Consider the following 13,613-nt stretch of genomic DNA (forward strand, 5'->3'; position numbering starts at 1 on the left):
TAGTGATAGTTTTACTTCTTCCTTTCCAATCTTGGCCTTCTAATTTTTACTTGCCTTATTGCCTATTTTGAAATCCCCAGTACAATATTAGATAGAAGTTGTGAGAACAAACATCTTTGTCTTATTCCTGACCCCAGGGGGGAAAGTGTTCATTCTTTCATCATTAATATGATGTTAGCTGTGGGTTTTTCATAGATGCCCTTTATCAGTGGGAGGAGGAGCCCTCATTCCTAGCTTGCTATGTGTTTTTATCAAGAAAGGATATTAGATTTGTTAAATGCTTTTACTGTGTCTATTGAGATGATCATACTGTTTTTGTCTTGATTCTATTGATATGATGTACTACATTAATTGATTTTCAGATGTTAAACCAATTTTACATTTTATTTACATTTTTGGAATAAATCCCATTTGGAGTTGGTCGTGTTGTGTGTGTATATATATATATATATATAGAGAGAGAGAGAGAGAGAGAGTCTCTCTCTATATATAGTCTATATATATAGTCTATATATAGATATATATAACTGGATTTAGTTTTGACTTTGGAGCAGGGCAATGCTGGCTTCATAGAGTGAGTTAGGAAGTGTTCCCACCTCTTCTGTTTTTTGGTAAAGTTTGAAATTGATTGGTGTTAGTTCTTTAAATATTTGGTAGAATTTACTAGTGAGTCCATCTGGTCCTCTACTTCTCATTGTTGGCAGTTTTTGGTTTGTTTGTTTTTTACTAACTCAATCCCTTGTTACAGATTTATTCAGATTTCCTATTTCTTCTTGAGTCAGGTTTGGTAATTTGTGTTTCTAGGAATCAGTCCATTTCACCTGGTTATCTACTTTGTTGGCAGACAACTGTTCATAGTATTCCCTTATAATCAGTTTTTATTTCTGTAAGGTCATTCATTAGTGGTATCTCATCTTTCATTCCTGATTTTAGTAATTTGAGTTTTCTCCCTTTTTGTAGGCCAGTTTAACTAAACTTTTGTTAATTTTGTTGACTTCAAAGAACTAACTTTTGCTTTCATTTAATTTTGAGGGTTTTGTTTGTTTGTTTGTTTGTTTGTTTCTTTTTTCTTTTTTATGGCCCAGAATATGGTCTGTCTAGGCATAGGTTCTCTGGGCACTTGAAAAGAATGTGTATTCTGCCTCGTTGGGTAGTGCTATTATGAATGTTCTTCTATCTTCCTGATTTTCTGTCCAGTTGTTCTATCAATTGTTGAGAGAGGAGTATTGAAGCTTCAACTATAATTGTCAGTTTGTCTATTTCTCCACTCAGTTTTATCAGTTTCACATTATTTTCCAGCTCTTTTGTTTGGTGCATATGCATTTGTGGTTGCTATGTCTTCTTGATGGATTGACCCTTTTTATGACTAGGTAATGTTTTCCTCTGTGCCTAGTAATTTTCTTAGGAAGTCTACTTTATCTGACATTAATACAGCTACTCTGCTTAGTACATCTTAGTACTTAGTACATCTTTATCTATCCTTTTGCTTTCAACCTACGCATGGCATTGTATTTGAAGTGAGTTAATTTTAAATAGCATATATTTAGGTTATATATTTTTGTCTACTCTACCATTCCCTGTTGTTTAATTGTATTTAGACCATATATATCTAAAGTAAAGTAATTATTGATATGGTAAAGCTTAAGTCTGCCACTTGATTTTTGTTTCTGTTTGCACACTCTCTCTTTTTGTTTCTCTGTTTATTGTTCCTGCCTTCCTGTGGCTTACTTAAACATCTTTTAGAATTCCATTTTGAACGAAATCTTGCCATTTGCAACAACGTGGATGGAACTAGAGGGTATTATGCTAAGCGAAATAAGTCAATCAGAGAAAGACATGTATCATATGATCTCACTGATATGAGGAATTCTTAATCTCAGGAAAAACTGAGGGTTGCTGGAGTGGTAGGGGGTGGGAGGGATGGGGTGGCTAGGTGATAGACACTGGGGAGGGTATGTGCTATGGTGAGCGCTGTGAATTGTGTAAGACTGATGAATCACAGACCTGTACCTCTGAAACAAATAACACATTATATGTTAAAAAAAAAAAAAGATAGTAGGAAGGGAAACATGAAGGGGGGGAATTGGAGGGGGAGAGGAACCATGAGAGACTATGGACTCTGAGAAACAAACTGAGGGTTCTAGAGGGGAGGGGGGTGGGGGGATGGGTTAGCCTGGTGATGGGTATTAAAGAGGGCATGTACTGAATGGAGCACTGGGTGTTATACGCAAACAATGAATCATGGATACTACATCAAAAACTAATGATGTAATGTGTGGTGATTAACATAACATAATAAAATAAAATTTAAAAAAAGAAAAGAGGGGCACCGGGTGGCTCAGTCATTAAGCGGCTGCCTTCGGCTCAGGTCATGATCCCAGAGTCCTGGGATCGAGCCCCACATCGGGCTCCCTGCTCAGCGGGAAGCCTGCTTCTCCCTCTCCCACTCCCCCTGCTTGTGTTCCCGCTCTCGCTGTCTCTGTCTCTGTCAAATAAATAAATAAAATCTTAAAAAAAAGAAAAAAAAGAAAAAAAGAATTCCATTTTGAATTATCTACAGTGTTTTTTAGTGTACCTCTTTGTATAGCTTTTTAATGGTTGATCTAGAATTACACTAAATACACATAACACATCAAAGTCTACTGGTGTCAATATTTACCAGTTAGAATGAAATGTAGAAACCTACCTCTCTTTATGTTCCTTTACCCTCCCTTAATTATAGTATAATTATCTTAGATATTTCCTCTACATAGACGGAGAATCATTTTAGGCAGTGCAATATTTTTTGCTTCAAGCATCAAACATAACTTAGCAAACTCAAGAGGAGAAGGAGTCTGTTATATTTACCAGGATTTTGCTTACCATGCTCTTCTTTCCTGATATTTCAAGATTCCTCCTTTTACCATTTCCTTTCTGTTTAAAGAACATCCTTTAGCCATTCTTTTAGGGTACATCTGCTGGTGATAAATTTCTTAGTTTTCCCGCATCTGAGAATATATTTATTTCCCTTGTATTCCTGAAGAATCTATTCAGATACAGAATTTTGGGTTGACATTTTCTTTTCTTCCAGCACTTAAAAAAAGAAGTGCTACTTTCACCGTTTTCCATGGTTTCTGATGAGAAATCTTTGGTCATTTGATTTGTTTTTCCCCTATAGGTGAGGTGTCCTTTTTCTCTGATTCTTCTCAATATTTTTCTTTGTCTTTTGTTTTCAGAAAATTAATTATGATGTGTCTTGGTGTCAGTTTCTTTGGGTTTATCCTGTTTGGGATTCAGGCAACATCTTGAATCTGTAGGATTTTTGGTTTTGTTTGCTAAATGTAGGAAATTTTCAGTTATTAATTCTTTGAATACTTTTTTTTAAAATCCCTACCCTCTTTCTTTTCCTTTTGGGACTACAATGACATGGATGTTAAATCTTTAGTTATCATCATACATTTCCCCAGGGTTTTGTTCTTTTTTTATTTTTTCCACATTCTCTCTCTTGTTGAGATGAAATAATCTTCTTGTTCTAGCTTCAAATTTATTTATTCCTTCCTCTATCCCCTCCATTTTGCTGTTGAGCAGAACTCTGATCTGCTTAGTCCCATCCATCTTTTTTTTTTTTTTTAAAGATTTTATTTATTTTTCAACAGAGAGAGAGACAGCGAAAGAGTGAACACAAGCAGGGGGAGTGGGAGAGGGAGAAGCAGGATTCCCACTGAGCAGGGAGCCCAATGTGGGACTCGATCCCGGGACCCTGGGATCATGACCTGAGCTGAAGGCAGCCGATTAACAACTGGGCCACCCAGGCATCCAGTCCCATCCATCTTTGTCAGACTAGGAAGGCCTCCCTGGCATGAGGAGAAGCAGAAGAAAACTATAAGAAAATATAATTTAACTTATATCTTCTTTATACAGAAGGACTTTTTAACAGTTAAAAATATAGAAGTCACAGAGGGAAAACCTTAATAGATTCAAATACTCAAAAATTCAAACTTTTGTAACAACCTGAAAAAAAATCAGTAATAGAGTAAGTAGCAAGTGGCAAAAGGTACGTGCCACATATATGACAGCAATTAATGTTTCTAACATATAAAGTGAGAAAAACATCAATGCTCTGTATTTATGTGGGTACACAGACAATTCACCAAAGAGGAAATAAAAATAGGCAATATAAATTGAAAAAAATTTTAACCAAATTACTGTTCAAAGAAATGAGAATTCTCTACCTACTCAATAAGTATACTTTTAAAACTGTGAATACCCAATGCTGGTGACAGGCAATGAAAATGCATACTCAGATAAGGGGCCTATGTGATACAACCTCCTAGATGTGAGCTAAAATTCTTTGAGAACTTTTCTTGAGGAAATCTTTCAAAATACCAAGGCTTTCTTTGGTAGCAGTATTATTGATAATAGAAAAATCATCTTTTATCAAAGTATGTCTTGGGGGATGGTTGTATAATTAATCATCATCGTTAATGTTAATTCAGCATTCACCTTGATCCAGGGAATCCTGTCCACTAAGTTCCTTGACAACCCTTTGATGTTAAGCCCTTTATCATCCCCATTTTATAGAACCTCAGAACACATTGCCCTAGTCACACCCCACCGCTGGGAATGGTAGAGATAGATTCCATCTTGCCTCTGTCCAACCCCCGAGGTCATCTTCCAGGCAGTTAGAAACAATAATAATCATGAGGGTGTTTTGTTTTGTTTAAGTAGGCTTCATGCCCAGTGTGGAGCCCAATGAGGGGTTTGAACCCACAACCCTGAGATCAAGACCTGAGCTGAGATCAAGAGTCAAAGACTTAACCAACTGAGCAACCCAGGTGCCCCCACGAGGGTGTTTTTAACAAAGCATAGACATGTTTATAATATGATGCTAAATGAAAAATGAGGATCTAGAATCACTTTATGATTTTAAGTGGGAAGAATATAAAATTGTTGCAAAATGCAGCATGCAGAGAAGGAAATAATCAGAGAATAATCAGAGAAGGCAGGAGTTTAGGGAGAGAAGGTGGACAGAGAGGCCATGGAAGCAGTGCAGACATGAGGGGTGAGGAGTGGGAGTGGGGTGGAGGGCCACTTTTTGCTCCTGAGGGCACTGCTGCCATTGGCTGAGCTCCTCCAGGCTCCCAAAGGGGGCCTGGACTATGCAGAGACCACCATCTGGGACAGTCCATGAAGGCACGAGGGGTCTACAGGACCCTAGGTCTCTGTCAACCAGAGCTCCCTGCCCCTTACTCCTTTATCCACTGGGGAAGTTAAAGGCACAATGTCCTCCAATTTGGACAAAGAACCAGTAGCACTTGTTCTGAGGATTGAAGTCAGATGAGCCGCAACGGTCAAGGGAGCCAGAGAGGACATCTCAGGACCCCACAGGGTGCTCCGGAATGGCAGCAGAGGGCTTGAGATTGGTGACAGCCTCCCCTCCAAACTCACAGCCTCCATTGTGGAGGGCTTTGTTACCAACAGGGAGACCAAGGCAAGGAGAGGTCAATTCACTAGTCTGAATTGTGAATTCACTGGCTGTTTGTCAAAGGGTGTTCTGCCCATCATCGCAAACCCCTGTTCTCCTCCTAGGCCCCCAGAGCAGGGCCAAGTGATGCGAAGATTCATGCTGCCTCTGGGAGCACCAAGAAAGGGCACCGGGAGGTGCTCTGTGATCAGAGACTCTACAAACATCTGCTACACTGGAGGAAAACAAAGCCAAAAGATAGAAGGAACGTTGTTTTTCATTTCCTCTGAAATGAAATTGGCTCCTAGGAGCTTCCCAAACCCCAATCCCCAGGAATCTGGAGCCTAAATTTAGATTGTCCTTGGAAGGTCACTGGATCACCCTGGCGCAGGGTCAGTCGGCAGCTGCTCAAGATAAACTTGGCTTTTCTGCTGACTCAGGCCTTTCCCTCACACAATTAATGAGATCCTGCCGCACTTCCCCTGGGAAAGCAGAACAATAGCTGTAGATGAGCAGGTGGCCTTGGCTGGCGCGCTGGCCTGGGAGCCCCTTCTCCAGAGATCAGGGAGTCATGGCCCTGCCCAGCCCTAGACCCTTCTGACCTCAGCTGGCAGGCCCTTGCCCACTGTCTTGCCCCAGCCTCACGGAGCTCCATGTGCCCCCTGGTCACCGTGCCCCTTCCCACCTCCGGACTCTTGCATGGAACCTCTTTCTTGGACCTTGGCTGAACTCTCACCTCCTCAGAGAGGGCTCTAACACTCTGCATCACCTTGCCATCTCCCTACCCCATGGCCATGGGCACACCTGAAAAGGCCCTACGCAATTAGTGGTCTAGGGCAGGAGTTGGCTGGGCGTGTCCTCCACCCAGAGACAGTGCTCAGTGCGAAGCAGGAGGTCAGGAGACCACCATGAGTGGAAGGAAGGGCAGGCACATCCTCAAGCCCCTCCTAGGTCTGGGCTGGGCCTCTCTGCAGTGGCTCGGGTTCCACTGCAGGCCTGGGCCACAACCAACACAGTTGTGTTGGGGTAGAAATCAGATTGTGATAGGTGGAGGCTAAGGCCTTTCCTTCAAGTTCCCAAAATACTGTGAAGCTGTCCCCAAAGAGATAGAGGCTTGCTGGGGTCACCCTGGGGTGCCAGCCTGGGGGTGACCCTGGGATAGGCCCTAGGTGGTGGAGATAGGGGGGCCGGTGGGCAGGCAAAGGGGGAGGTCCTCGTGCTGGCTGCAGTTCCAAGCTGGCTAGAAGGGGTGGCACAGCCAGAGGTCAGCCGTGAATCACAGGAAGCCCCTCACCAGGGACAGATGAGTGAAGATGGCCCCTGTGTGGAAACCCCTTCCTGGGTAGTGATGGGGAAAACCAGGAAGTGGACGGACAGTTCCAACTTGGGCCTCTGAGAGCAAGGCTGGGGGACAGGGGCAGAAAGGCATCCAAGAGCAAGTGATCTCAGCAGCACAACTTAGATGAGCAGCCTCCACCTGAGGGACACACTGCAGGCAGAAGAGGCCATGGGTGAGAGCCAGACCAGCCTGAGGCCCAGAGAAAGGCAAGTCTGGAGAGAGCATGGAGTGTGTGCTGCTGGACTGGCCAGGCCCAAGGCAGGCAGGCAGGCAGACGTCACCCTGGGCAGCTCCCAGGAGTCAGCACTTTGTCCACGGGCAGTGCGAACCATGATGCAGGTTTCAGGCAGAGTGTGACTCAGGAGAGGGGCCTGCCAGAATGGCCTACCTGCCCTGAGGAGAACAGCCTCAGTGGGCAAGGATGGGGCCCAGCTGGCCTGAGGAGGCTACAGTAGTCGTCCTGGGAAGAGAGCAGTGTGGAGTGTGGTGGGAGACCTCGGGTAAGGTCCCTGGACTCAGGCCAGGAGGGAGCAGGATTGGGAGGGTTGTGTGGGTGGTACAGCTGCGCCCACTGGAGTGGACAAGAGGAGGGGACGTCCAGGAAGGTGGAGGGAGAATGGCCAAGGTGTTTGCAGCAGGAGGGAAACAGTGAGGTGATGGCTGGGAGGAGCCAGTGGTCCCCAGAGCCCCATCCTGTGCAGGGATCAAGGAGGCTGGAGGCTGAGGAAAGGGGTGAAACTTCCACCCTCCCCCCACCTTCACACTCAGGGCCCAGCAAACTTGCCCTGGGTGCCTCCCCATGCTGGATGAACAGGGTGTTGGCCTTATCTCAGAGCCATAGGCAGAGGGAGAAGGAATCGGGTCCCAGGAGGGACAGATTTATCAAAACTCCTAGGCTGTGGTTGACCTCGATGTCAGGCCTTCTCTGTGGAGGGCCCTGTCTAGCAGAGCCAAGCACCTTGGACCAGAGGAAAGAACCAGGGTCCCAGCCACCTCAGTCCAAGACAGGGTACAGACTTTACTGGAAACAAAAGGGCTGATGGGGAGTGGGGAGGGAGCTGCTAGAACAGGGCTGGTGCCCCATGGGGTTCTGGGCTGCAGGGTCTGGTGCCCCCACCTGAGTCTCAGAGGGGCTCAATGTCCATCCCAGCGGGCCTTTCGAGAAACGGCTGGGCCATTGTGCAGAAGAATGCCCGGAAATCCCGAGCCTCCCGCCTCCAGCGAGGATGGGGGCTCTTCCTTCTGGCCAGGAAACTCCAAGTTGGCTTCCGGAGGGTGGCCTGGGGCCTGGGGTGCCAGGGGTCCCACTGCCACTGGTGGGAGGGCAGAGCACAGCACCTCTGTGTCCCTTTGTGTTTCTCCTCTCTGAGGGCTGGAGTAGGCCCCCAAGCCTGGGGCCACGGGCTGCTCTGAGGAGGACAGCCAGTTTGTCCAGTCAGTGGAGAACACTGGGGACTTCCCGAAATGGTGTCGCCTGAGCTGGGCCTCAAAGGATGGGGGGATGGGAAGCATCTCAGGAAGAAGAGCAGCAGTGCAGAGGTTGAGAGGTCTGGGAAGTCCCGGCGGCAGGGTGCAGAGTGAGGGTCTCCGGAGGTGGTGGTAAGGCCCCTGTTCCACCTGCTTCCTGTTGGGGCCTCAGGCCCGAGCGAGGCGGTGATCGGCTGGGCAGTGGCGCTGGTCAGGACCGCGGGCTGGAGATTTCAGCCTGACCCGCACAGCTGGCCTCTCGGCCTCTGGGAGACATAATGCCAGGACTCAGAGGGGAACCGCGCAGTAAGGGCGCGGGGAAGGGGTCAGGGATGGGATTGGACTCCAGGGCGAGATTCCTGTAGTAATAGGCCGAGCTGTGCTTGGCTAACCCAGGAAAAGGGGCCCAAGAGTCCTTCAGGCAAACCTCCGCGCGACGGTGATGGTGGGGGGCTCCCGCAGACCTTAGCCAGGCAAGAGCGGAGCTGGCCTGGGTGGTAAAGACCTTCACTCTCACTCCGGGATGTAGCAGGGGAAGTTGGTGCAGTCATGCGGCTCCTGAAATGGAGAGGCTGGGACACAGGGAGGTGGCCCGGGGAGCGCGCGCCCAGCCACCCCAGGTCAGTCTGGAACGAGCTCTAGACAACAGCGGGTGAAGGGCTCGGGGGCGGCGGCCGGGCAGGGAGCGGTCCCAGGGCCCTCGGCTACCCGCCCAGGCCAGCGGTTTCCCTAACTCCAGCTGCCGGGGGCGCCTGTGATTGGCTAAGGGCCGATGGCCGGCGCGCGGATTGGCTGTTCGGGGACCAGGGGCCGGGCCCGCGGGGCAGAGTCCGCCCCCGAACCTTCAAATAGGAAGCCCCCGACAGGCTCCCGCAGATCCGAGGCTGTGCTGCAGACTTGCCGGGGCCGGGGACAGGAGGCGGTGAAACGAGCGCTCGGGCGCAGAGGCACCAGGGCCCGTTCAGGGCGCCAAGCCGCTCCACCGAGGCACCGCCGCGCCCCGCCCGGAGGCTCGGGGGCCGTCGGGCGCCCGTCTCGCCTCCAGCCATGGGGTCGGCGGCGCTGGAGATCCTCGGCCTGGTGCTGTGTCTGGTGGGCTGGGTGGGCCTGATCCTGGCGTGCGGGTTGCCCATGTGGCAGGTGACTGCCTTCCTGGACCACAACATCGTGACGGCGCAGACCACCTGGAAGGGGCTGTGGATGTCGTGCGTGGTGCAGAGCACCGGGCACATGCAGTGCAAGGTGTACGACTCGGTGCTGGCGCTGAGCACCGAGGTGCAGGCGGCGCGGGCGCTCACCGTGGGCGCAGTGCTGCTGGCGCTCGTCGCGCTCTTCGTGACCCTGGCGGGCGCTCAGTGCACCACCTGCGTGGCCCCCGGCCCGGCCAAGGCGCGGGTGGCCCTCACGGGCGGCGCGCTCTACGCACTCTGCGGGCTGCTGGCGCTCGTGCCGCTCTGCTGGTTCGCCAACATCGTGGTCCGCGAGTTCTACGACCCGACGGTGCCCATGTCGCAGAAGTATGAGCTGGGCGCGGCGCTGTACATCGGCTGGGCGGCTTCCGCGCTGCTCATGTGTGGCGGCGGCCTCGTGTGCTGCGGCGCCTGGGTCTGCGCTGGCCGCCCCGACTTCAGCTTCCCAGTCAAGTACTCCGCGTCGCGGCGGCCCACGGCCACCGGCGATTATGACAAGAAGAACTACGTCTGAGGGCGCCAGACTCGGCGGGGCCCCTCGCGCTAGCCACTCCCACGAGCCGGACGACTGGCTAGGGGAGCCCCGCATGCACGGAGGAACGGCCGGCTCTGTGCCTGGACGTGGCGCACCGACTGACTTGAGACCCTGCTCGCGCCCGCAGCCCGTTCTCTCCAATAGCCACTAGCCGGGCCCTGGGCCGCGCCCTGCCCTGAACAGGAGCCACGCACTTGGGAGGACTTGCTGGGTTTCTTTTTCTGTGCGCAGAGCTTGCTCCGATGTGGGTGGGGCGCGTGTCCCTTTGGCTGAGTGGACAATGGACTGAAACGCCAATTCCCTCCTGGACCCTCAGGGTCTTGGATGCCGTCATCCTCCCCAGCGGCTCCAGCTGATTCCAGTGGGGCAGACCAAGAGCCCAGGGGCCCCAACCTGGGCTGCCAGAGGGATGTATACAGCTGGCCTTTACCGCATCAGTGGGGCCTGAGCCCAGGGGGACTAAAAGACTTGGCCTGGACCTCCCTGCCTCACCCCAGCAGCTCCCCAGGAGATGCTGATGGGCACCAGATCCTGAGTGTGGAGCTGGGGCCCTGCCCTCCTTTGCAGCTTGTGGGGAGGGTAAGAATTTGCTTAGTAAATGGTTTGAATACCCTCCCACCTGTGTCCTGTCCTCTGTCCAGTCACTACTTGTGCCCAGCAGCCCCCTTCATCCACCCGCCCACCAACTGCTCCCTGAAAGGCTTTTTCTGAGACCTCCCAGGACTCCCCCTGTGTTCCAGAAGATTCATGGCCTGATCCCTGGCCCTCCCTGCTACCCAGTCACCTTCCTACTGGGTGGGAAGCACAGCTACAGTTTGCGGCAACCCAGGAAGGTGAGATCTGTAGTCAGAAGAGCCTGGGGAGAGGATGACACAGACCCCAGGAGAGGATGCAGGTTGGAAGTCCACCCCCCATCACCCAGCCACTAGCCAGTGTGGAGTCTTTGGATGCAGGAAGTGCTGAGGGTGGGCTGCCAGGCTGCTGGCTTTGAGAAGAGGCTGGCTCCAGGCACCACAGGTTGGGTCTTTTCCCCCTGCCCTCTCAGGGCTTGCCTATCTGTGGATTGCACCAAATGGCCAGACATCTGTAAAACACTGACTAGGACCTTCCGACTAACAGTGCAGCAGGAATAGGGGCGAATCCAGGATGTGTGCTGGGCTCCAGTGGAGCTAGCGGCGGGCCACAAGCATGTTGCTATGGGAAGGAGGCACTTGTGCAGGTTGCCTAGAGAGTGCCTGGGCAGGGCTCCAGCCCCTTGGTCCTGGCTCTTCTGCTAGTCTCAGCACAGCTCTGTGCAGGGCCTGTGCTCATCTTGCTGGCCTGGCAGCCAGCCCAGACTTGTGCTGACCATTAGCACCTCCGTGTCACAGGCTGCTGGAAGCTCCCTGTGTCACCTTCCTCCCACATGAGTGGGGCCCCCGGGAGCCAGTGCTGGCCTGGGCCAGGAACCTGGGTGTTAGGGGTCACAGGAGAGCAGGGCACACCAGAGCTACGTTACAGTCACTGAGAACTCATTGCTCCCAGCCCCATTCTAGGCACTCTGAATTAATGCAGTTTTACTTTCTGCCAAAGGCCAGGACAAAAGAGAGCTGTGGATGGAGGTGGGGCCTGTAGAGAGGAGCTCCAAACCCAGCCAGCAGGGCTTGGCATCTGCCCCCAAACCTGGCCTTGGGGGCCCTGTCCAGAAATGCTTGGGCCAAATCCAGTGGCAAGGAGTCTCCCAGGCCTGGCCAGGCTCCCCACGGTGAGGAAGGGGAGGAGCCTGAGGACATGGGCTCAGGACGGCTGCAATGAACACTGCCCTGAATCCCGGGAGTTGCAGCAGAGCCAGGGAGTTGGACTTCAAGGGAGGATGAACTATCCCGTAGCCTGAGCTCCTTGCAATGGGATGAGCTGCAGCGAGACAGGTCCCATGGCACAGAGGTCCTCAGCAGCCCCTCATGGCAGCCCCCCTCGGGCCTGTGCAGTAGGGCTCACGAATGGCCCTCAAGTGCAAGAGTGTGTGATCTTGGGGCCTTGGTGGGGCTGCTGGAACAAAGGTCCTGGGGCCAGCCAGGCTGGTGTTTGGCCAGGAGCACAGACCCAAGGCTGCATCCCACACGAACCCAGAGCTCTCCAGTTCCTTCAGGCTCCAGGAATCAGCAGGATTCCAAAGGGAAGCTGCACAGTCCCAATGATGCAAATGGTCAAGGTGGGCAGCTTTAGGGCCCTGGGGAGTCAGGCTGCTGCTGCCTGACTCATGCCAGGAAGGCCAGGGGCACACTCCATTTGCCAGAGGTCAGGCAAGAGGAGCTGACCTCCAGTGCAGCCAACCCCACTGTGCCCACTACCCCTTCCCAAGGGCCACCCTGCGACCTGGCCCCACCCGTCTGTCTCCTCAGTTCCAGGCCACTGTTTCTGGGCTTTTTACCAGCTTAAAGCCTACCCAAACCACTCTGCTTCCTCCTGGCCAAGGCCCCAGGTGCCACACCCAGGTGGCCGTGTCGCTCCAGCCTACCTGCTTTCCTGGCATCCCTACTCCAGGCAGAGCAGCCAGATGGCCTCAACCACCTGTGTGAACAGCTCTCTCCTCCCCAAAGGGCAGGAATGGCATCCTCCTTGCCACCAGATCCTCTCAACCCTCGCAGGGGCTCTGGGGACATCTGGGAGAGTGGAACCAGCTGATCGCCCCTGAGAACTCCCGCTGTTCTGAAGACTTTGAAAGTTGCCAAGGTTCTGTCCAGTTTTAACCTTCTGTGACCAGGATGTGGTGAAGCCATCTCCGTCTGGGGCCCCTCAGCCACCTTGCCCTTGCTATTGGCCCAACTCTCCCAGTAGCCTGGGGGTGCCGTGTGCCTGTGGGGATGGGGAGGGTACAGGGACAGGAGGCAGTCAAGAGGGTGGGCTTGAGCTGCTGCCAGGGCCAGGTGGACAGGAATAAGTGGTGGGAGGGCAGAGCCAGGTACCGGATGGCATCGCTGGGCAGTGGTCGGTGCAGGAGCCGTGCGGAGGGCCACGTGCTGAGGTGCCCAGCCTCCACCCACTGCTCTCCCGGGAGCCTGGAGGCCACGCCCCATGCTTATTTACTGCTGGGCCTCAAGGTCGCCCAGGGCACAGGAAAAGGCTCCTCTGCATCCACAGAAACCTCAGGACAAAAACAAGTGTTGGCCCTATGACCACAGCCAAGACTGAGGCACCAAAACTAAAACGAACATTTTATTCCATTAAAAATCAACTGTCCCTGCAGCTAAAACTATGTCCATAACTTACAGTCTAAATAAAACCCAGTTAATATAAATAAGGAGGAGGTCATGTCTGCAGAGATCACTCTAGAGAAGAAAGAAAAGAAAAAATAAGTAAATTTCAGCAATTCTGATGTCTCTCTGAATTAAACAAATAAACTGTCCAGGCCTTCCCTCTGACATGCTGGGCTTGCTTCTGAGTAGCTGTCACCACTCACAGGGGAGAGGGGTGGTGACCATGGGTGGAGGGCCACCTCAGAACCACTGAGGTGGCCCACCAGCCTCACTGCACCCCGCTGGCTGGGTCCAGGCTGTCATTTGCTTGAGAACCCCTAGGGCCTCATGGCCCTCCACCACCATATCACCTTGCAGACCCTGCCTCAGCCCCATGGGGCCCTCACGAGGCTTTTCCCCTTGC

At 51.9% G+C, this 13,613-nt stretch overlaps 2 protein-coding genes across 2 annotated transcripts in view; one reads left to right on the forward strand and one right to left on the reverse strand.

Moving 5' to 3' along the window:
- Nucleotides 1-9,004: 9,004 nt before the first annotated feature.
- On the forward strand, nt 9,005-10,589 carry CLDN5 (claudin 5). Its single transcript, XM_036104245.2, has one exon. It carries the CDS (start codon nt 9,297-9,299, stop codon nt 9,951-9,953), a length of 657 nt encoding a protein of 218 aa, XP_035960138.1. The 5' UTR covers nt 9,005-9,296; the 3' UTR covers nt 9,954-10,589.
- A 2,567-nt stretch (nt 10,590-13,156) lies between these two features.
- The window catches only part of CDC45 (cell division cycle 45), a 34,023-nt gene continuing 33,566 nt past the window's right edge, over nt 13,157-13,613 (reverse strand). The window contains exon 19 of the mRNA XM_036104242.2: nt 13,157-13,282. The gene's annotated coding sequence lies outside the window, so the exon portion shown is untranslated. The remainder of the gene's footprint in view (nt 13,283-13,613) is intronic.

The sequence above is a fragment of the Halichoerus grypus genome, chromosome 13, assembly GCF_964656455.1.
Source record: "Halichoerus grypus chromosome 13, mHalGry1.hap1.1, whole genome shotgun sequence".
NCBI classification, from domain to species: domain Eukaryota; kingdom Metazoa; phylum Chordata; class Mammalia; order Carnivora; family Phocidae; genus Halichoerus; species Halichoerus grypus.